General features: G+C 31.8%; 2 protein-coding genes across 2 annotated transcripts; one reads left to right on the forward strand and one right to left on the reverse strand.

Annotated features, from left to right (window-relative positions):
* On the forward strand, nt 3,930-5,201 carry LOC105168465 (uncharacterized protein DDB_G0287625). The gene is made up of 2 exons (XM_011088558.2): nt 3,930-4,327; nt 4,766-5,201. The coding sequence occupies exons 1-2, from the start codon at nt 4,109-4,111 to the stop codon at nt 5,153-5,155; spliced, it is 609 nt and encodes a 202-aa protein (XP_011086860.1). The 5' UTR covers nt 3,930-4,108; the 3' UTR covers nt 5,156-5,201.
* LOC105168466 (GEM-like protein 5) lies at nt 14,084-17,769 on the reverse strand. The gene is made up of 3 exons (XM_011088559.2): nt 17,214-17,769; nt 15,027-15,301; nt 14,084-14,539 (listed from the first exon to the last, which is right to left on the reverse strand). The coding sequence occupies exons 1-3, from the start codon at nt 17,524-17,526 to the stop codon at nt 14,330-14,332; spliced, it is 798 nt and encodes a 265-aa protein (XP_011086861.1). The 5' UTR covers nt 17,527-17,769; the 3' UTR covers nt 14,084-14,329.

A 23,836-nucleotide genomic window follows, 5' to 3' on the forward strand; every position in this document is an offset into this window, starting at 1 on the left:
TACTAAATGCTAGAAAAAATAAGCAACTTTTTTGACATAGTATATAATGCGATTGGACCCTATAATGCATAGTGTAAGATACTGTCTGTTCTGATTGCAATTTCAAGAGTTTATTTTTAAAAAAACACTTAACCAAAAAAACAAGGGGTCTTAGGACTGATATATCGCACAAATTTTATCATCTACAATTGATGTAAGAATGTCGACATTATTTTGTATGTTCGGATGTTGCATTTATACTAATAAAAAAAAAAGAAAGTATTTTTTCACTCATAAAGGATGTTTGTGATACTATTATATTAAATTATTATTATTTTTTTAAATGTGATATATTAATCATATTTTATTTTTTATTTATAATATAAAAAATATTTATTATATGTGCGTACAAACGACGTTGGTTGCAGCTAATAATAACAAATAAAAGAAATATAAAAATGGGAAAAGAGTAATATTGGGAATAATTGAATGGGTGGGGTAGGGGGGGTGGGGGGAGGGAAGTTGGAGAAATCTGTGAGAAAGAAGGAGAAAGAGATAGGTCTTTGGTGTCAGAAATTTCAGTAAAAGAGTTCAGAATAGATTCCACATTCGGAAAATTACGAACTGTGTCCTCGTCCTTTTGCGATAACCCAGAAACAAAAAATACTACACACCCCACCATCTCGTGAAGCCTCCACTCCTATACCCTCAAAATTAAAGGATTTCTTTTTTTTTTTTCCTAATTAAAGTTTAGGGTATCCACAGTATTATTAGGGATAATTACACTTTCTTTTTAGGAGGTTTGGCGTAATTATACATAAATTTTTATGGTTTGAGAAATTATATTTAACACTCCTAAGGTTTGTTTTCATCTGATAAATAAGTCTCTCCATTAGTCAAAATTTATCGAATTTGCTTATTTTAACAAAAAAATTATATTTTTTCCGATTGACTTATTACTGACTTATTGCATATCAAATAATTTTTTTATGATCAAATTACCCCACATATGTCTTCACACAATAATGCATATGAAGAGGCATATCTCCATCGTTATAAGAGTAGTTTAGTTCGAAAAAAATTATTCAACCTGCAATAAGCCAGTAATAAGTCAATTAAGATTAAATATTAATTTATATTTAATTTTTTTATTAATATTAGCAATGCAGATAATTTTAACCAATGTAAGACTTATTTGTTAGACGAAAGCAAACTTTAGGAATGCTAGATGTAATGTCTCAAACCACAGAGGGTTTACGTGTAATTTCTCTTTTGTTTATATTATTATTATTATTTTGTCAAAAGAGTTTTGTGTCGATTAATGTTAGTTTCAAGGGGGTAAATTGTAATTTTTCAAAAGTTTTGGATCCAATCATGTTTGTGTTTTTATTTGTTTTTGTATTGTTTTCTATTTGTTGCATTTTTAATATACGTTTAAAAATAAATTTAACTTTTAATATTATAATGTATTAAATATTGTCATTGATCATTTCTATAAATAAATAATAATTTATAACTTTTTCTATTTGTCTCTTTACAATAAAATTTCAACGAGTTATAATTGATCTGGTAAAAAATTAAAATACTTGATTTGATATTTTAACGTTTACAATTACAACATTCAACACTACAATGATGTCAAATTTAAATGATTCCTCGAGTACAAATGTGTAGTCAGTAAAATACATGTGTGTCTTTCATTTCACTGATGCCCCCTAGGTACTGGATGCGTGGGGATTTGTCTCATTTTATATGTATTATTTGTAATTATTTACAGTCACATCGATATATTTATTAAGTCAAGAGTTACTATAATCATTGCTTATTGATTTTTAGTACATTAATATATTAATTGAATCGATAAAATGCTAAAAAAAGGACTTCCGCTCGATAACTTTTATGTTAAAATTTAGAAACTCAATTTACTAAAACTAAAATTAGCCGGACTAAATTGAAAATCTTAAGAGTTATTTTTGGGTTCTGAAATAGTGGTATAAAGTAAAAAAAGAAAATGAAATAAATTAAAAATGGAGGGCTGAAATGCAAAATGTTCATTCCCCACATTTCTTCTATTGTCATGGGTTGTGCTGGTTAAGTGAGTTTAGGTAGACCACCAACACCTAAAACATCTACTTCCAAAATAAATAAAGCTAGAGACAGTTAAACAAAGCCCTTGCAGTCCATTTTTGGCAAGCACACCCCCACTACGATTTTTGATAACGAAGTTCGACACTAAACGATTATTTTTGTCCGAAAGCTAATAATTAAACTCCCACAAACACATTTATATGTCGATAAAAATTCAACTGAACTATCTAGCGAGGGAATAACAACATTGAAAGCTGTACATTGAATGAGCAGATGATTTCAAGAATCGAAATATACTTTAACTTTCATATTTAGATGATTATTTCAAATATTCTCAGTGTCAGAAGGCACATTATTCGCGCGGAATACTAATTAATTTAAAGACTAGAGATAAATTCGTATGAATCATTTTAGGTATTAAGTCGTGTTCCCAAAATAAATTAAATTTTAGAATTTAAATTGAAATTTCAGTGCGTACATATATTAAATTATTATTGTGATTTTATAATTTTTTTTGAATTATTTACTAATAATTTTATATAATGGCTACTCCTAAATATTATGATCATCTGAAAAGCACGTTATCATAATAGACATTTAAAATGGAAAAGAATGCATTGATAAATGCCGTTTCACATTGACTTCATTTTCCGGAATTAGACTTTGCAAAAGGTAAAATGCCAAGTCTTCAATCTCCTACTTTTTGTGAAATTTTAGTTGTTTGGAACTCCAATTATAAACTACTAAAGATTAGACCAAATGATGGGGCGGGTTGGTGAACAAGTTCTAGGCTACTACACTATGTTAAGATTGACTATTGAGTTTGCCTTAATAGAAAGTAGTTATGATTTAAACATAAGAAAGAGAATGTACCTATACTAAAATTTCATTGATGCAGTGCGTGAGTAACTTACCGTACGCTCTAATTTTTTAATTTTTATAATTTTATTATAAAAAGATGATTCGTTAGAAAGAGAGAGTTTTGAAACTTATAAATTGCCACTGAATGTTGCATCATTTAGTGTTGCTTAAGAGGACAAAATCATCTGTCCTTCCCAGCATTTCGTTTGGAGGGCTGATGATGCTAACATACATCCAAAAATGATTGAAAATAGACATTTATATCACTCGATAAAGTTAGAGAGGTTAATACCTCTTATTACGAGACATTAATCTCGTTATATACGACTTGACTCAGTCTGCAGGAGCAAGGAGTAGGGCATGTGCCCTTCCCTGAGCCTCACCTCTACTGAGCTAATGATGCTTGATAGTGCTGCATCCGATTCCACTTAATTATCAAATGAAGGACTTGTGTTGCTTATAAGTCTCAAATTAAATGCCATTTCAGCACAAAATTATATAGTTCCAACCACAACGAACAATAATTTATAGAGATAACTCAATCACGTTGTGCGTGTGCACGTCAAATTAGTTATTAATTACACAAATTCTTTTTTTATCTTTTCACATAATAATAATAAAGATAAATTACAAAGAACTCAAATGAGGTTTATCATAAATATAAATACATGTGAAATTAACGATTTTCTAATAAATAACTTCTATAATTGATTGTCATAAAAGATATCTATAATCCGATCATTAATTTAAAAAAAAAATATTATAATTTTTTAAATAATAAAAAGATAATTTTATAATTATAATAAATTTGGTATAAATCTATAATATAGTTGGTGTGGGTGTAAGACACAGAAGAAATGCAAAATGCGCCTTAGCACGGTGTTGTCCCCATTGGTGCCCTACCTGGTTGTTGATTCTTTTGAAGATATCCAATCCCACGCGCACTCCTCCTACTCCGACGCCTACTCTCCAATTAATTATATCACGCTAACACACAATTTTCAGCTCTTAAAGCCACAAATTCGTCCTTTTGGGTTTATTCTCCAACAGCACAAATCCAACTTCTTCTTCTCTCTCCTCTCTCTCTCTCTCTCTCTCTCTCACCCCATTTCCTCCTCCCCGTTCGTCTGATTCCAATCCTCCATTTTGGCGCTGTTGGTGGGAGGGGGAGTCGGCAGAAATGGCAACTCCAAATATGGCCACAATCACCGCGTCCTTAGAGAGATCCCTTCAGAACTGCTCCTTGAACCACCAACACAGCAGCAGTAGCAGTAGTAGCAGCAGCACCGCCGCCCCCGGCCCAGATTCACCGCAGAATCTGGCGGCCGAAGCCCCCTCCCTGGAACTCAATTCGCAGGCCTCACTCCCTTTCCATTGGGAGCAATGCCTCGATTTAAAGGTAAGAAAAAACATGAAAGCAATCTCAGGAACTGGCCCTCCTAAAAGAGACAAAAACGAGAAAATTTCTTGAGATCGCTATCATTATTATCGTGTACTTGTGGTCTTTCGCGAGCTTTTTCTGCACATTTAATGCTCTAAAAACCTTAACAGATCTCGCATTACTTAGCCCCTCTTTTTGTTCTTTTTGTTTCTTGTCCCCCAAATGTTTCTCTTCTTTAATGGCGCTTATTTATTGTGCCCCTTTCTTCATTTATCTCCTCATATTAAACACCTTTTCCTCATCAAAAATTGGAAAAAAAGTATAGAAAATGTTATTGTGTTCCCCCAAAATTTTATGCAATTTCGTGAGAAGGTAAGGTGATTTTTAACATTATTTTTCAGTTTCATTTTGGGTTTTAATGGTGATAAATTTTGTTTGTTGATTCTACCGCAACAGACGGGTGAAATATACTACATAAATTGGAGGACAGGCATGAAAGCAAAGGAGGATCCGCGGGCCACGGCGGAGTACGGCGGCGGATACTACTCAGAGGAGGACAGCAGCTCGTATGACAGTGAAGGGTCGTCGTCGGAATCGTCTCCTTCGTCGTCAAGAGAGCAATGGAGTGGTAATAACAACAATAGTAACAATAATCAAGAAAACTGTTATTATCAAGAAAAGCATGAAAATGAGGAAAACAACAGCAATAATTCGAGTAATGTGCTGGTGGTGGCTGGATGCAAGAGCTGCTTGATGTACTACATGGTGCCCAAACAGCTCGAAATTTGCCCCAAATGTTGTGGTCAACTCCTGCACTTTGATCGATCCGAAAATGGCTCCTCCTGAATCTTTTTGTTTTGGGGAATTTTTCTTTTTTCTTTTTTTTGTAATTTTTTTTTGAAAAAACCCGATAAAATTCTGCTTTTTTCTTTTTTCTTTTTTGGTGGAGTTGTTTATTAGTATTGGATGTTGATGTGGGCTTGTGGAGTTTCTGATATGAGACAAAAGGAATCATCATTCTTGTGCTAATTCTTTTTTTTTTGATGCAGTATTTTTGTTTATATTTTTGCTTCCATTTCTTTAATATTTCTTCCTGCATTTTATTTATGTATTTTCGTTTCAATTGCTTTTCATGCATTTAAATTGCTCTATTTATGATAAACTGATATGGGTTATGATTTTTGACTCTGTAGTTTATTTTGTTAGATTTTACAATTTCTTTTTTACTTTCATATATTCCATGAAATTCTAATATAAATCATACATAAAGTTGAAAATTTTGAAACTGCCCATATGAGTTTGTCCACAGAATTGTGAATCGTTGAATCAATATTTGATAACCATATCATATGTGATTCAGTGAACGAAAGTTCATACGGGTAACATTACTAGCCCAAGGTCGTTCTGTACAATTTTGTTCTTAACTTGGTGTATAATTCTACAATTTTGCTCTATAGATGCCCTCGATTCTATTTTTCGTTTTGTTTGTGACATGCTTTGGCAACGTCCTTCTAATGAAGGAATATGTATATGTATGCATACACACGAAATTTTCATGTTCTTGAGGTACCGGAGTTGAAGCCACCAAATTTTTTTAGGGAAAAAAAGACATTCATATGCATATGCAGAATATTTTGTGATTTTAGGAGTATGTCCCGACTCGTAATGACAATCGGAGCTGTAGCCACATACACTTTTGAAAGAAAAAACAAGACAGATTGTGCATACAAAAGCTATGAACTTGTTATTATTGCAAAGTTCATACTTAAAATGGAAGAGCCTAAACTAAGAAATACAAAGGGAACTAATGCTTTAATATCGAATGCCTTAAAAGTTAACATTCAATTCGAACGCACGCGCCTTTCTTTTATATAGTTAATTAATTTGCATGTTTTGATGCTTTGAAATAATGATAATTTAAGTATAGTAATGTAACAATACAGCTGGACTAAGTGTGATGCATATAAATACTCTACTATTATTAAATATGCAAAATTAATTAGGTGTAATTAAATTAAATTAAATTGACACTATCTGAGACGAAGAAGATCAATTATACAAACACTCTCTATTTTACGCAAAACTACAAGTCCATGTCTTCATGTTGTAGTTGTAATTATAAATATTTTTCTATTTAGTAGCAAAAATTAACACAAAAATCCCTTAAAATACATTATACTAATATCTGCTCGGGAGTTTACCTATAACATCACCTAAAGAAGATAAAATATTTATATAATTAAACCTAACCTTCAAAATTGTCAGTATAATGTACCTAATTAATTAATAGAAGAAGGGCAGTACAACATATGATCGTGCAATTTAATTGTTTATGTGAGGGCAAAACATCCTTTCCACAAAGTTGCATTCCTCAAAAGTCAAAATCATACTGCAATTATTATAATATATATATATATATAATACCTATGGAACATTTTCTCACAACCTGGTACTATTTGACGTGCAATATATTTAAAAATTTGTATATTGTGGAGTATTAGTTAAGTGTCCATTTTATCAATTAATACATTTTAATTAATGGCCTAAGCTACATATGATTGTTAATAAGTTTTTCTTGATCCCAGACCTGGAAAAGGTCAATCCCCTTGATAATGACATTTATCATCTCAGATTTTATAATTATCTTCTAAAGAAAATAAAATAAAAATGTGGGCTCAACGCTAATGTTTTCTTAACGCATTATTTTGGGAATTTTTTCAATCCAGGACATTTGATTTTTATTTTATGTGAAGATTCTTTACTTTTCTTTTGAACGGTAGATCAATCACATAATAAGTACACTATATTTATTATCACTTAAAAAAAAGTAGAGAGGATAATCGACAAGAAAAATCATGTGACAATTTTTAATCTTATCACTAATTATATGTGTATTTAGTGACAATTTTTTTTTTTATTTTATCACAATAATGAATTTTATAATTTTAACAATAATAATTTTTTTATAAAAATTATTATTAGTAAGAATTAATAACAAACACTTGTGCATAAAGTTGTCATTAAAAAAATAAGCAACGGCAATTATTAATTATCATTATATTTGTTTTGTCATTAAATTATCATTATAGATGCATCACTAATTATCTCCACTTAATGCTTTATACATAATTCTCTATCACTAATAAGTTATATTCTGCAACAATATGTCATTTAACATATACTTTGAGCAATTAACAATTTTAAAATTTTCAATTCAATCTTGTTATTAATATTATATTTTATTATAGTATATATAATTAATTCAGATATGATCGGATCCAATTTCAACTAGAGTGAGCCTTATTTTTCGGGAGGAATTGGTCTAACTTTCCTAAACAAAATGATTGTCAACTTGAAAATATATTCTGAAAGCACCGTAGCTGGAGGCATTATGCATGCATCCGAATATTAATCATGATGATTTTGTGGGATTTCCCGACCGAAATAATAGGAATTTTGACTTTATCTTAAAATTAATTAGCTAGCAGCCAGCCAATAATTTTATAATTACCACTTCTTAAAATTATCACAAAAGGCTTACAGACAATGTGCGTTGCTTAATTTCTCCGCGCGTGTTTGGTATGAGAAAGAGTGATATATAAAAGAGAGAGAGAGAGGGACAAGAAGTACATATTTTTTCTTGGAGGATAATTATTTCATATGTTTGATTTGTTGTGATTGAGGGAAACATTTAAGGTTTTTGAGAATTATTAACTGAAATTTAACTCTAGCCTTGTGTTTTGAAGTTGAATTATTTTTCTAATGTTTTTAATATACTATATAGCGAATTAATGGACCACATGACTCGATTCGTTTTTGTAATTTTGAATTTTTTTGTTATATTTATTTAAGTAAATAAAATAGAAAAATATATAATGAATGATTGATTAAAGTTGATAAAATACATTGATGGGCTTGAAATGTATATTTATAAAATATTATTTACATAATGAGTAATTGATCAAAAGAAATGGTTATTTGCAAGTAAAATTATTACTGTTTATTGATTGTTACGGTTAGTTAATGCTGTTCTATGTCTTTAATTGTTACAACATATGTAATATGTACATTTTGAAATGCTGTGTCGGGATTCGATCTCAACAACTTAATTCTTTAAGTGAGATTATAAATATGATAAATATTTTATCGACCCCATAATTTAGTTTTAATTACACAAATATTGTTTATATTGTGCAAAATTATAAATAAATCTCTTTTTTACGAGCAAAATGTTATAATTTGTAGACCCTTTAAGTAAATTATAATGATAATCCCTCAAAGGTGTAATATTTATAATTTCGCAAATAACAGAAAATATTTGTGTAGTTGGACCTTTTAACTTGAGAAGATATTGATGTAATTTATGGTTATATATAAAATGTTGAGTTTGTGAACATGCAGAAAAGCCCGTTTCCTGCTTAAAAGATATGAGAATGAGGACAAGAAATAAACAGAAAGAGAGATGAGATATATGCAAAGAGGGGAAAAAACAATGGTCCAGTGGGGGGTGGGGTTGAGAAAGAAATATGAGAGATGAATATAGCTGAAGAAAACAAAGGAACCTTTTGCTTCAAATTGCATGGCAGGAAAAAAGGAATCTTGGGCAGAAAGGCCTACAAAAAACTGTGCAGACAGCAGAGAGAGATAAGAGAGAGCCAAACAGGGAACATGAGATGGACCTTTCTCTATCCCCATTGGTACACACATTGTCTCACTCCATCACCATATCTCTCTCTCTCTCAATCAGTTTGGTCAAAGAAAATGGTTCTTCATGCAAACATTATATGTTTAGGTTAGCGTAATTAGGCCTTAAAATTGTTGGTCCTTCTATACCAGCTGACGGGTTAGGACATGCCTCCAAAAACATAGAAATTACTCATCAATACAACACTTACATCCAGAGGAAAAATCAAACTCCCACCTCCATCTAACTGGAAGTGGAGCATCGTCAACAATTATTGACGTTATATATAGACACACAGTACACTCACTTGACTCAATACATACATACATACATACATACATACATACAAGGGATAAATGAATAGTGGGTATGCAGGATTGAGAGAGGGCACGGGGGGCCATCTGTTGCGATGTTCGAAGCAATATTTCTGTTGCTATTCCTCCATCTTTTATCCTTTTCATCATATCGTTGGAGTTTCTTTCTGAGGAGGAGGGAATCTCTACCTGCTGTCTTATTGCTTTTTATTCATGCTCTTGTTTCCATCTCACACTTTGCATCTTTTTTCCAACACTTTGCGTTTCTAACCTCGACTACACAGTCTCCACATCTCTGACCTTTTCTCACCTATCTCCTAACCTTTTTTTTTTTTTTTTCAATGGATCAGATTCAGATTCTTGCGATGATCATCGATCGATCGGCTTTAACTGACCCATGTATGAGTAGAAACTTGGCCTCTATTGCTGGCTAAGGCACGTACCCTACTCATGGTTTGATGAAGAAAAGGGTGACAAAGTGATATAATATATATATATATAAAGGTATTTATATATATATAAAGTGATATATACTCGTAATATTAAATTACTATAACAGTATAAAGATAATTTTTATACTTAATACACTTAATATATACACTTTATGGCATTTTAATATTTCCAACTCCATTATAAATACTCAAAATATTATTTTTTTAATGCAATTCACTATTCATTTAACATGACAACTCATACACTCTTATCCACAAAAAAATCTCTCTCTATAAAACAACGCTTTGCAAGTATTATATATGTCGAGATAATTTTTTCTTTTCATGGCTCTACTCAAATCACAACCACAACCACATTATTGATGTCGATTATAAACAAAAATTGCCCCAGCGTTAAAGATGCAAACCAAGTCTCGAGTTTGCAACATTCAAGTGGTGGATGTAGCCCACGAAGCACATGAGAATGGAATCGAACCCCCCCCCCCCCCCCAATCCACCACCTCGTGAAAGAGTCCTACCTCATGGGCAAGCCCTACCCCCACCTCAAGAGGAACCACCCGGTATGACGTCTCCTTAAGAAGCAATGATACAACTCATGCAAGAAGCCCTACTTGCTTTAGTTAACAATGCCATCACAGACGGGAGACGTCCTCTGACCCTACTTGGTTGTATCACAAAATGTTGTTAGTTCAGTTTTGACACCACAGAAGATAAGTAATATCGGTCAATGACTATGTTAGCAAAATATTACAAGGGTGGAATTTAGATACTCCCAAATTGAAAAATTAGTGCTATCATTCGTGCTTGTGGCGAGAAAATTGAAGTCTTACTTCTAATTGTGCTAGGTGGTGGTTTTGTCAAATCACCTATAATAAGTTCTATCCGGTCCAGATTTCTTAGGAAGGCTGGTGAAAGTGCGGTGCAGTTACGTGAATTTGATATCAAATATTGCTCGACCAACTATTAAAACATAAGTGCTAGCTGATTTTTTTTCGTCGCGATGGCCTTCAATGAGTGAACATCTCCACGCCCACCTAGAGCTTGTATGTTTACGGATAATAAGTTTTATTTCAAGTTTCTTTTATGTTTGTTGAGTGCCGAATGTCCGTGATTAAGAGACTAGTTCTCTTTCAATTTAGTATTTAAATATGCTTATTTTCATACTTGTGTTCTTGCTAAGTCCTAGGTCATCCCGATTCTTTCACGTTTACATTAGTGGGTAGTGGAGCTGGAATAGTCTTCGAAAGCCCCATGGAGATAAATTAGCATATGCCATGAAGATAGAGTTCCCCACGTCAAACAATAAGGCAAAGTACAAAGCTTTCTTAGCTGAAGGAAAACTAGCCTTGGTGACGGGGGCGAGAATATATAGTGATTCGCAGCTGGTTGTTAATCAAGCCGAAGGGTCATACAAAGCACCAGGGGAAATAATAAGTATCAACTCTAGCAAAAAAATTACTTGAGAAATTCAAGGAATTATCTTTCATAAAAGTATCACGAATAGAAAATGCCACTAGGGACCAAGGTGACAATTCAAAATAGAAGGACCACTTTTCCTCTCCTCGAATAAAGCCGCAACAGAGGAGCAAAAGAAAGTTATGTGCACGTACACAACGCCTTCGAGTTGAAAGCATTGTCAAATTCCTAACAAATGGGATATCACCTGAAAATCAGAATGAAGCAAGGGCGTCGAGAGTCAAAGCAGCTCATTTTGTGATGATTGATAGAGAGTTCTATAACCGCGGTTTCTCACAACTCTATCTTAAATGCCTAACCCGGCAAGGAGGAAACTACGTCCTAAAGGGAAATTTGTAGAAATCACCTCAGAACACATTTTGTGATCTCTTATCTGAAGGAGAAAACCCAGAGCGTACCCCTGGGGCCAGGACTCAAGAACATCAACGGAAGAAGTGAAACGGTCACCCCGAGTCGAATAATGGTCATGCGTGAGCCGCACTCGCCCTTTGCCCACTATGGAGCTAATTCCTATTCACAACGTTTCTGCTCGTTCACGGCTCCTTCACCACTGACATCATCCAGATGTCAATCTTCTTACTTGAAATAAGAGATGAATAAGTAAGAAATCCATACATACGCGAGGAAGCTAAGCTAACATCTAAAAAGTTTAAGTAATGTCGAAAACAATATAAATTCAATACTAAATGAAAACTATCGCGAAATGTCAATCGAACTATTAAATAATCCTACTGACACAAAAGCCTCATAAAGGCTACCCAACTTTCTATAGTGGGGAACCAAAATGGGCAAACTACTTCACTCTAAAGCTAAATCCTAGCCATCATCCCTAACATAGAAAAAATTCTACTTCCATGAGCCCCGAGAAAAAGTGAACCCTTCTAGAAATTTATACCCACATGAGGATAAAAGTAAAATACCTCCCATCGTAAGTGGAAGAATACAACTCAGCCACTTGTCGTGCATTCCATAATGCATGAAAACCATTTAGTGTCACGGGAAGCCCCATGATCACGAGTAAGTGCACTGTTGCATATTCCGACATCACCACACGACATTAGGGAACAACCCATCCCTTATTACGCTCGTCATCGTAAGCATTCAATGCCATGACCATGCGTAGCAGCTCTAACTCCTCAGAAACATATACCTCCTTACCTCACTCTCGACAGGATCTATTCACCGTCACTCTCGGGCTCATCATCCTCATTTTGGGATACAACCTCTTCCACAAGTTCATCACCTGACTGAGGCTCTTTAGCTGAATGACCCAAACAAAAACAATCATCTAAAGCAGAAGGATTGTTAGGCAAACCCATAATCACCACGATATGATCAGGTGAATAAATTAGCTTAAGGTTAAATTACATTGGCATTCCCTATAGTAGGCAAAAATGCACACACTTCTTATATTTTGTTGAATTACAGCTACACCCACTGAAGTGTGTTAGTGTAATGTTTTTCTTTTCGCAAAAACACGATGACATCCTTTTAAGGGGTGTTAGTGTAATACTATTTGGAAGGTGTTTGTGTAATGGGGTATATTTGTAATTATAACTATAAGCTTAGAGACAAATTTGTAATCTTACAAAATATATGGGGGTCTTTGTGCATTTTGACCTAATCTCACAGATGTAAATGTAATTTATCATTATTTTAAATGTCCATGTGTACATTGTAAGTGCGTTTTTGTACCCATTTGTGCATGTAAACTCGTGATTCACTACTAGGGTTTGGTTGGTATATTTGAAAATAAAATGGATGTTCTGTTGCATTGGGCATGTTCTTGTGGTGCTGGGCAGATGTTGTTGGCATTCATGGTTCTTATACTAGATTTTCTTATTAGTTTGTTTGCTCGTTGACGGTATATTATATAACTTAATTATGGATGTATGACTTATTTTTCTTATTGAGCAGCTTTTTTGGGCACTTTATATTAATCTGGAATACTTGTTGCAAATGTGTTATGATGCGTTATTTATTGGAAAAAATGTAAGCAACTCCTTGTGATATTGTAAATAAGAAAATTATCCCTTTATGAAAAAGAAATAGTAATTTACTTTACAATATTTTCTAAAATACAGCAATTTACCTCCATATATTTTTTAGTATGAAGCAATTTACCTCCTTAACAGGGAGGCAAATTATTTCATTTTAAAAAGTACAGAAGAAATAAATTGTTATCTTACTTTTATAAGGGGATACTTTACTCATTTGTAAAATCACGTTAGGGTAAATTGCTATTCAAAAAATGTGGTTGGATTGTTTACTTAATGTATTTTCATTGTATGTGTCACGTAAATTTGTAATCGTAGAATTGATAATGGGTTGGTAACAAGTTAAGTTTCATTTGTTTATGGGAAAAATGCTGCCGAATTTTTTTCTCACATTGTATAAATATTTTGGTTTTCTAGTGTAAAAAAAAAAAAAAAAAAAAAAAACATAAAAATCCAATCCATTTAAAACCAAATTTATCTGAACCTATTTCCAACTCAAACCCGACATAACCCACCTATTTGCCACCCCTACTTGTATATCGAGACAAAGATTCAATATGTTATTACATGGAGTTCAGAGGCAAATTTGGGCCGGACTATTTGCTCATATAAATCAATTGGTTGAGTTAAAGTTCAGAATGTCATTTTGGAGTCTTCTGGGAGTGAGTTGCCCTATTCATGAGTTTGAACTTCACACGTCCGAGTTCTTAACAATCATGCTTGTTCTATTTGAATTCTACTAAATTAAACATAATTACTATAGATTTAGTGGTTTTTTTAATGCAATATACCCCTGGTAAAAGTTTCAAATGTTTGAATTCCTTCAGTATAGTAAAATTGGACCAGAAAAATAGATAAAGGATACAATATAGACAATAGAATTTACATGACATATTTTAGAACAGAGTATCACATAATAGTACCAAATCATATTGAAACTGCTACTTAGCCGCACAACAATACACAGAAGCCATATACCCTTTATCTACAACAGATGATGGTAACCCCAAGCACAAATGAACTCTTTTACATGCATCATACAAACGAACATGTATAATGACTGCCTAGCGAATGGACAAATCATATGCAGTCACTTCTTAGCTAACGACGGGCTGTGCCACATTCCCAGTCGCTCTGAAATCCGAAACGCTATCCAAGAGATGATGCGAAGCTTTCTCAAAATTCACAAAGCCCATGAACCAGAATTCGTGACCGTCTATGGTCACAATATGGATATACTTCTCAGGTGGATTTTCTCTCATGATCACAGGATTCACATTCCCTATGTTCCCCAAAGGTATGGTCACCTGTTCAACCCACGTCGAGTCTGAACATATAAGTTCCTTAATTTTTGCGGGATAAAAATATCTAAACTTGATAATCTATAGATGTTTTGCTAGAGATATTGCAAAAACTAAGTAAAACTCAAAAAAGTTATCCTTTTTTCATGATATTATGCACAGATCAGGCATATCATGATGAATTTCTTCAGTATCGATCATTTCTTCCACAAAGGCATCTAACAATTCGTGCTTTCATAATCTTTTGCTTCCGCATAAATGACCCACCAAACTATTGGGTCACCATTCGTATCGATACATTGTTTACTTGTAAGACTCACGCAAACAGCAAAACAGTAGCCGTTCACTTCAGTCGTTGCATCATATATCCTAAAATTCTAGATCAATTTATTCATATACTTGTTATTCACAGTAAAGCTGCAGCAAGCGATTTTAATGATACCAAGAAGCCAATAGCTCTAAATTATCGTTGGATGGAAATTTAATGTGCTACCTTGTAGTAACTCCATGCCTCCTGGCCAGACGGAGCTCTGAAAGATAGGGGGCGATCGCTGCAGAAAGCCACGCGCGCAGTCGAGAGATAGAGGGTTCCAGCAACAGGACCAGTTGTTGTGGAAAGGTAACAGGCAAAAGTCTTCTTCAGCTTCTCATTTGGTTCAGTTGGGAAAATCTGCCTAAAAAGGGACTCAAATCCTCCTTCTGTTATTGCCTTTGCTGTCAAATTAACCTTTCCCCATGCCGCTCCAGACACAGATGGTCCAGTTTTTACTGCAAAGGGTGGTTCACACCGTAATTAGTCATGACCAGATGATCTTGCTCATGTTTCCCTAGTTCTAGAAAATAAATAAAGGAGAATGCAACATATACGACAAAATACACAAATTTCAGTAATATTATGTCGTGTTCGGATCAACGGATTTAAAGATAAGGATTCCAAATCGATGACAATAAATTCATTATACGAGGAAATTGCATTTTTTGTCAGGTATCTTAGCGTTAGTACACTTTTTGTTCCATTGGTAACAAGATCCTCAATAATGGTCCCATAAGCTAAAGAATTCTCATTTTTAGTCCTTTAGTTAGATTTCCTTAGTATTTTACCAGCAAAAGCACGTGGCCGTTATCTAGGATACTAACAGAATCTGATGGAAAAACTAGAAGTGAGAACTTTTTGTACTTGTGGGACCATTAACGAAAATCCTGCAACTAATGGGACTAAAGTACGTGGCTAAAAGTGGCCAGAGAGCTAATGGCCATGTGAGCTTGTGCCTTTTCCTATCACAATTCAAATAAATTATGATGGAAGGACTAAAAGTAGGTTTTTTATAGGGGTGGCAAATGGGCGGGGGGTCGGTTTTGGGTCGGGTCCAAAAGGTTGGTACAATATAGATTAGGTTTAATATGAGTTTGAATTAATGGGTTGAAAACGGGTCTTGGATCAATTATACCCATTTTTTTATATTTAATATTTACACAATTTAAAATTCAGATAATGATAATAAGATGACAATATTTTTAAGACAACTTGTAATATAATATAATACAATTAAATTTGTTTTATTCATTGTTTATGGAGTAATCAAGTTATATTAAAGATTCATTTGATAAATATAAAATGAAAAGCTTGTAAAGTATTACAAAATACCGCATTTTTCCAAACAAATCATGAGATAAACAGTTGTGCAATCAATTTCACCATGATTCTTTCTAAAATTGAATTGTGAATTTTTAATCGCAATAATAATAGTACATGTTAGTTCATTATAAATTATTATTAGATATTGATATTTGATATGTTCATTGAAATTTATAATATAATTGTATACTATCAATTTTTAAAAAAAAATATTTAAATGGTCACATATGAATTGAAAGTTTTGACTTGTTATAAAATTTCTTCACTTTCCTTTAATTTGTTTCTCATTAATTTAAAAAATATAAATTATGTATCTATATTAATATTCGACTAGCATGAATGTACATATATATTATTTTTTATCAAAATTTAGATAATAATTCGTTAATTTTTTAATTATAAAAAAATTATCTATTAAATTTTTATTTGAAATTAAATGAATATGTACTATTTATAAAAGCGTTTTAAAAATTTTTAAAGAAAAAAATGTCAAGAAATAATAATTTATTTGATTCTAACATATTATAAGATGTTTCCATATCTTATAAGTTTCAACATCTTATTTTATCCAAACAGTTCAGGAGCGTATTTTAGAATAAGATCCAACATCTTATAAGCTCGTAAAACATCTTATAAAATGTTTTGAAAAAGCTTAGCCAAACCCCTCTAAGTTGGATTTGAAATCACTTTCTCCAAGTCTCTCTTGCATATTCAAATCCATTAGTCCAAATGAATTATTAAATCAGAGTAACTCCAAAATAGTTCTTCTTTTGCTCCTACCCACAGAGTAAATCTTTCTTAAAAAAATTGTCATGTTTATACAAATGAACTCATAAATTTCACCTAATTATGCTCTTGTTATTTCAACTCAAGCTGAACAAGTAATGAATTAAGTACTCCAAGAAACAATTTTCCTATTTGCCTTCATTCTTGAAAATATTCAAAGATTTAGCAGTTTCGTGACTACTTATTAGCTCTACGTAACACCAAATATATGAGGAAATTCAATCAGCTAAACAAAAGGTACAAATATCAAGAACTTACAATTGTGCCAGATATTTCGGGCCATTTCTTCGGCCCGATGACTCCATGAATTGAACGTGTTAACCACATATTCAAATGGGTTGTCTGGGGGCTTCTCCACAGGAGAATACACCAGGTAAGGCTGCTGGTTATGGTAAAATTGGGCCGGGCCTTCAGCCTGCCAAAGCGCCGCCTGCTGATTGTCAGGGTGAACCGTCGGTGCTGCCGGCGAGCCCATTATATGAGTGCCCCATTTCTTCGTTTCTTCTTCCGGACCTCCAGGGGCATCTGAATCTTTAGCTGCTGGTTTGTGATTTTCATTGGGGCTTGCCATGATCAAGAACAAGAAGGGACCCGGATTCAGTTGTGAGAGAATTGAATCCCTCTATCCAGAAAACCGATTTGAGAATGGATGATTGAAGATTGAAGAGTATGGATACGTATTTTAGTAAGAGATGAGAATACTTTGTTCTGGAAGAAGAACCTTAACCGCGTCCCTCAGGTTGGATTGACGACGAATTAAAGTATACCCACTTCTCTATTTGTGATTTTCTAATTCGGGTTTAGTCAAATTGGCTTCATCAGCAAACACCCGAACTTTCCAGATGGATATTGTATTTTCGCCCGACCGCACACAGGTGCCGCAAGCTGGTATTCTAGACTGAGTTCCACCAACCATGTCTTAACGGTTAATAATTGAGATATTATTTATAATTTTAAAATTTATGGGTTTGGATTATACTTGATTTATAGATACTTATTATAATTTATTTTATTAATTTTGATTGTATCATGTATTGATTAAATAATAGTATATTGATTGAATTAATATAATTATGTAATTATTTTGTTTTATTTGAAAACATATCATTAAAAATAAGAACTAAATAACATTCAGTGGAGAAGTCAATAAGGCCCAATTCAGTTGGTGAACTTGAGGTCTCATGACTTTAGAGGTCATGCATTTGAATGCTACTATATGCTTGATGCACAGTTTTACTACATAATAGGTGTCGTCTATTGTAATAGTAGATATTATTTAAATTTAATTTATTTTATTTTGTTGATCAGGGTATAATTATTATAATTATTTTTATAAAATAATGATATTCAATATAAATAATTATAATCGATTTATTTCAATAATAATAATTATCACTTTTTTAATTTTTTAAAAAAAAAACTCAATGGATGGGGTGACCATTATGTAATTACGGTTTAAACACTATACATACATATATATATATATATGAATTGATTTGGCATAGCTTTTTGAATAATTGATGATTATAGGCCTCTAGGGGACAATCCAGCCATTTGGGTTTGAAGATTTTTTTAGAGGTTTTGGACTCAGATCCTAGTATGTAGGCAAACAAAAATAGAAGTAGTTGATGATTATGGAATAATTACTTTTATTTTCAAATTTTTTATAAAAATTAATTTTAAAATAATTGATTCTATAAAATTGCCATAGGCTAAAACTTTTAAACATTAATTTTTACAAAAAAAAAAAAAAGAAATGCAAAATATTGTGTTTGAATAACTCAAAAGCTAAGTATATTTTAGATAATCGTCTCAAAATCATGCTAAAAAGTGATTTTGGATTTACATGACCACTAGAATTATGTTTGTTAATACAAAGTAAGCTTTTGTTTAGGAGTATCGCATTTTTATTAAGTGACCCAGAATCTATTTGTCATTTGTATCATATGTGTTTGCAACATGAAAATATGCTAGTATAGAACCCTTGGGGTATGACTTATGTGTATCTATGCCTACGATGGGGTTACATACGTTAATACAATTGCGAGAACTTGTCCAATAGCAGTGGAAGGTGTCACAATATATGCAGATTTAGTTGGACAAACCTTAACGAATTTGACGTTATTTTGGGAGTTGATTAGTTAACTCGTAATCGTGCTTTGGTGGGTTTTTTGAAAAAAAGGAGGTGTCACAATATATCCAATTATTTGTTTTTATCATTATTGCTTTTAATTTAATTAAAAGAGGGTATGAAGCATATTTAGTGAATGTACGTATACTACGATGGTTAGTTCGGGTGTATCCGGAAAGAATGAGTTGCTCATTTTATCTTGTCTGGACTACATTTGATTATGTATGTAGATAGGGCCGCTTATTTGCTTACTGAGTTACAGGTTCATTCATCTACTAATATTTTTCATATACGGATCTTTACCCACCGAGGGCTAAGTTCAAAACTTTCATTTCAATCAAGTCGGGTCAATATGCAGTTTTCTCTTCAGTCAGTAGTAAAAATGAAAATCACATTCTTGGGGTGTATAAAGTAATAAAATGTGGGTGACGTGCAAACTAATTATAAAAACTTTATTTTATAGTGTTTTATATGTGCATATATATATATGGTCTTGTCAATGAGGTGACAATTGTACTTGTGGTGATAATGAGAATACGTGTGTGTGTGTGTGTATATATTGAACAGGAACTAGATTACGTGCATAGTGACATGTATAAATAGGGTTTATTTCGAGTGTGATATTTAGGGGATATGTAGTCATAGTGTAGTTAGGGGATGCTACAGAGAAGGTGTCAAAGTGATATTTATGGGGATGAATAATATAACTCCGTATATTTTTTTATTATTTATATTACTTTTTAATTTAAATTTAAATTATTTTATCAATTTTTTTATTGAATCTGTTTATAAAATTACACCTCTTAAATAATTAAAATATTAAATTATTTAATTAATATATTAATAAAAATTAGTTACTAGTTCATAAATTCAAATTAAAAAATTATCAAACATGTATAAATTCAAATTAGTTACTAGAATGTATTTATGTATTTATACATACATATTTTTATGATGAACAATGGCGGAGGAAGGAAATAGACTGGACACAAGTGGGGCGAGGTCATAGGCTGCAATGGGGCGGTGGGAACAAGGGCACAGGTAGTAATTGAGGGTAGGCATGGCGATAGGATCGGAAAGAATGAGGTTAATTTTGAAATTTAACTACAATTTATTTTATGTCTAAACTTTGGGCCTGTAAGTTTTTGAACATGGGCTTGTTCTTGTATTTTATGTGCTTATAAATTTTATTTGAGATAATCATAGTGTTTTTCTTAAAAGTTTGGTTTAAAATTATCAAGTTTGAACATTTAATCCGCCTCCCCTACTTCTAACAAATGTAAAAAAAAAAAAAAAATCTTGTCGTTTAATATATATATATATATAATTAATGATAATTTTAATAGTCAATAAAGTTTTTCAATTTTATTTTGTGATTATATTTGAATTTTATTTTATTTTTTATATATTGATCCCACCAATTATTTTAATTTTCTTCAATAACACGATAATATGAGTCCAAAGTACGAAAATCCAATATGCAAATATAACAGTTTGAAAACTTTTAATTAATTAAAGTGGATTAGTTGCACAAATAAATTAAACTAAAAGATATAATTTAGTAAGAAATCTAAGGATTAAATCTTTGAATTAAAGATTTAAGCATTCAACGCTTCTCTACCCAAATTTTTAACATGTGCATTTTTTTTAAATAGCATTGGACGAGACCAATTAGGTGAATTTGAATCTAATTGAGTGGGAAATGGAGCCTCTTGAACCCACGATTTTAGAGGTCATGGATTCGAATTTCACCAACGAGACCAATTAGGTGAATTTGAATCTAATTGAGTGGGAAATGGAGCCTCTTGAACCCACGATTTTAGAGGTCATGGATTCGAATATCGCCAAGTTTATGGGATTTGTCTACTATAATAGTAGGTATTGTTAAGCAAAATATGATTATTATAATAGTATTTATTAAATATTAATATCGACATGAATAATTATAATTATAATCTATTTATTTCAATTAATAATAGTTGATCGCTTTTACTTCTAGAAAACGGAATCACAATTCGTTCTAATTATATTTGGAATAGGTCCAATTTAACCCGAACGTGGAATAGGCCCAATTTTACCACTTCCACCTTGTTTGGTTGAGGTACCGAACATATTTTTTGAACTTATATTAATGATAATTATATCGTTCTCTGAATAATAATAATAATAAATAATTATGTCGGCCTTTTATAAAATTTAATATCATTACGTCACCAAACTTTATCTTATCCTTTTAAGAGATAAGTTGATTTCATGTGGATGGATCTCAATATCTGTGTTCTTGACCCGCACAAATTCGTGTTCTATACTATAAAAAGTAGAAATGAAAAGATGGTGACCCAAAATTTCCACAGGAAACAGAGTAGTGAGCTAAACTATTGAATCACGTGTAAATTTGAAAATTCCCAAATATAAAAGTCTTCGGCAGGCAGTGGCAGACAGCGTACTCAATACTCTCTGTCTCATCTCTACCCGCTCTTCTGAAAACGAGCAGTTTTTTGTATTAGGGTATTTAATCTTAATATATTTAAAATATTTTACAAAGTTATAAGATATTAAATTTTATTTTTTAAAAAATAAATATCATAGTTAATCAATTAAGTTCGCATTTATAATCACTTTAATTATTACAGCTTATTTTTTTATGTTAGCATCCTCAATTTTTTTTTTTTTTTATCTCAAATTGATCCCTTCAACCTTTTTTTGGCAAACATATGACCCAAAAATAGTCATGTGACTGGTATATGGCTTAATGTGTAGGGGTAGCTTTTTCGTTGTGCAATTTTAAAAAAAAAAAAATAGACAAAATTTGGTTATATTACTCGGACATACTTTTTAGATGAATACATCTTGCATTCATACTAGAAGTTACTCACCAGGCCATGTTGTTCGTGTTTTTATACGTACAATTATAATGCACGATCAGACCAGATCATGTCCAAACCGTGTTTCACTTTCAAAGTTGTGTTTTCATACCAGAATCATAACTTTATGAAAATTCTTCTCCAATCATAATTTTACATACTATTGAGCTACTTAAGGGGAAAACTCAGATATCGGCAGGGGGCGGGGGGATGTTTAAGCTGAAATAGATTCATTTCATTACATCACACGTATTAGTTGCTAGAATAGCTAGTCACATAGTAGTCCATGTGTATTTTCAGCACTTTTATTACATCTTCCACACCACAAACATAACTGCACAAGCTAACATTAAAAAAGAAAAGTTCCACACCTTTATGTACATCATTCTCCAAACTTCTCACTTTTCTCAGTAGGTCAAGACTTTTCCACCCAAAAAGTTACTATTCATAGTTTTACAAACTTGAGGATTAAAGTAAAAAAAATTTAAATTAATCATTTTATCCTCTAAAAAGTCAAAATTTAACAACATTTTTGTCGAGAAATAGTCAGAGAACCAATTTAAGACAAAAACTGAAGTTTAGAAATGCTAACGTCAAGAAATGAACTTAAGAGATTAAAGTGATTCTAAACACAATCTTTTGGGATCAATTTAAAAAAATTATTTTCAAAAAAATTAACTCCTAAAGCGTTTGAATAAAATAAGATGTTTTCATATGTTATAAAATGTTATGGTGGTTGGCATAGTAAACTCTTTATTTCGATAAAGTGTTCAAATAAGACATGCTAGTATTAAGATAAAGTAAGTAGCTATTTCTTGATATATTTAGCATCTAAACTTTATAAAATACTTTTATAAATATTACACATTAGTTTAACTATAAATAAAATTTTAATTGGATAATATTTTTTACAAAAATGAAAAAAAAAAAAAAGAGGGATTATTACCTAAACTTTTGCATCAAAGTAATATATATGTTTATTCATGCAACTCGAATATTAACAGAAAAGGTGTATTTTTGGTTCTCGAAATATAGTCACTAATGCGACTTTGGTCCTCAAATATAGTCACTAATGGGATTTTGATCCTCAAACAATTTAAGGTTGTAGTTTTGGTCCTCAAACTTTAACTTTTTGACACTTTTGGTCCTTTAGTTAAGTTTTCCGTTAAACCTAAGGGAAATTTCATTTAAAGTGGAAAAAATTGCTATTTTTTTTTTCCATTTTGTAGTCTTTTTCAAGTTGTAATCCACTGCATTCATTTTTTCTGTTTTTCTTCAAACTTTTAAAAGATAATAAATCAGAAAAAATAAATTTAAGCAACAAATTTACTAATAATCTTGACAAAAAATTATCAATAAATTTTAGAAAAATTGTCAATAAACACTTTTATGGACTAATATGCTCTATAAAGTAAAACCAACAAGAGTAAAGTAATAATTTCCACTCCACTGTCTGGGAGCTACACAAGTATATTTTATTTGACATGGGTATTTATAATTTTTCAAAAAATAAAATGTATTTATAATTATGCCGAATCTTAAAAAATATAGGTATAGTTTACTCTTCATTAAAAAAATAAAAATAAAGAACTGGAATATAGACAAGAAAAATGAGGATATTTTGGTTTTATGAAATATTAATTTATAAAGCTTTATAAAATATTTTTAAAAAAATGGGTGAAAAAATTTTTTTCAAAAAAAAATTACAATTTTATAAGTTTTTTTAAAAAAATTGCAAACAATTTATTAGTGTTTATAAATTTCTTAAATATCAGCCAAACATCCCATATATCTTAGTGCATGAAGGTAGTAATTGCGTGTTATTTTGAACTTGGAAATTAGAACAGCCATAGAGGGAGGAACAAGTTGACCCGTTCAACTCTACA

The sequence above is a fragment of the Sesamum indicum genome, linkage group LG8, assembly GCF_000512975.1.
Source record: "Sesamum indicum cultivar Zhongzhi No. 13 linkage group LG8, S_indicum_v1.0, whole genome shotgun sequence".
NCBI classification, from domain to species: Eukaryota; Viridiplantae; Streptophyta; class Magnoliopsida; order Lamiales; family Pedaliaceae; genus Sesamum; species Sesamum indicum.

Excerpts from the sequence above, each read along its gene's own strand:
- LOC105168465 (XM_011088558.2), top strand. The coding sequence starts at position 4,109 with ATGGCAACTCCAAATATGGCCACAATCACCGCGTCCTTAGAGAGATCC. Across the intron at positions 4,328-4,765 it reads AGCAATGCCTCGATTTAAAG|ACGGGTGAAATATACTACAT; the intron begins GTAAGAAAAAAC and ends CTACCGCAACAG.
- LOC105168466 (XM_011088559.2), bottom strand. The coding sequence starts at position 17,526 with ATGGCAAGCCCCAATGAAAATCACAAACCAGCAGCTAAAGATTCAGAT. Across the intron at positions 15,302-17,213 it reads CCGAAATATCTGGCACAATT|TAAAAACTGGACCATCTGTG; the intron begins GTAAGTTCTTGA and ends CACCCTTTGCAG. Across the intron at positions 14,540-15,026 it reads AGGCATGGAGTTACTACAAG|GTGACCATACCTTTGGGGAA; the intron begins GTAGCACATTAA and ends TGGGTTGAACAG.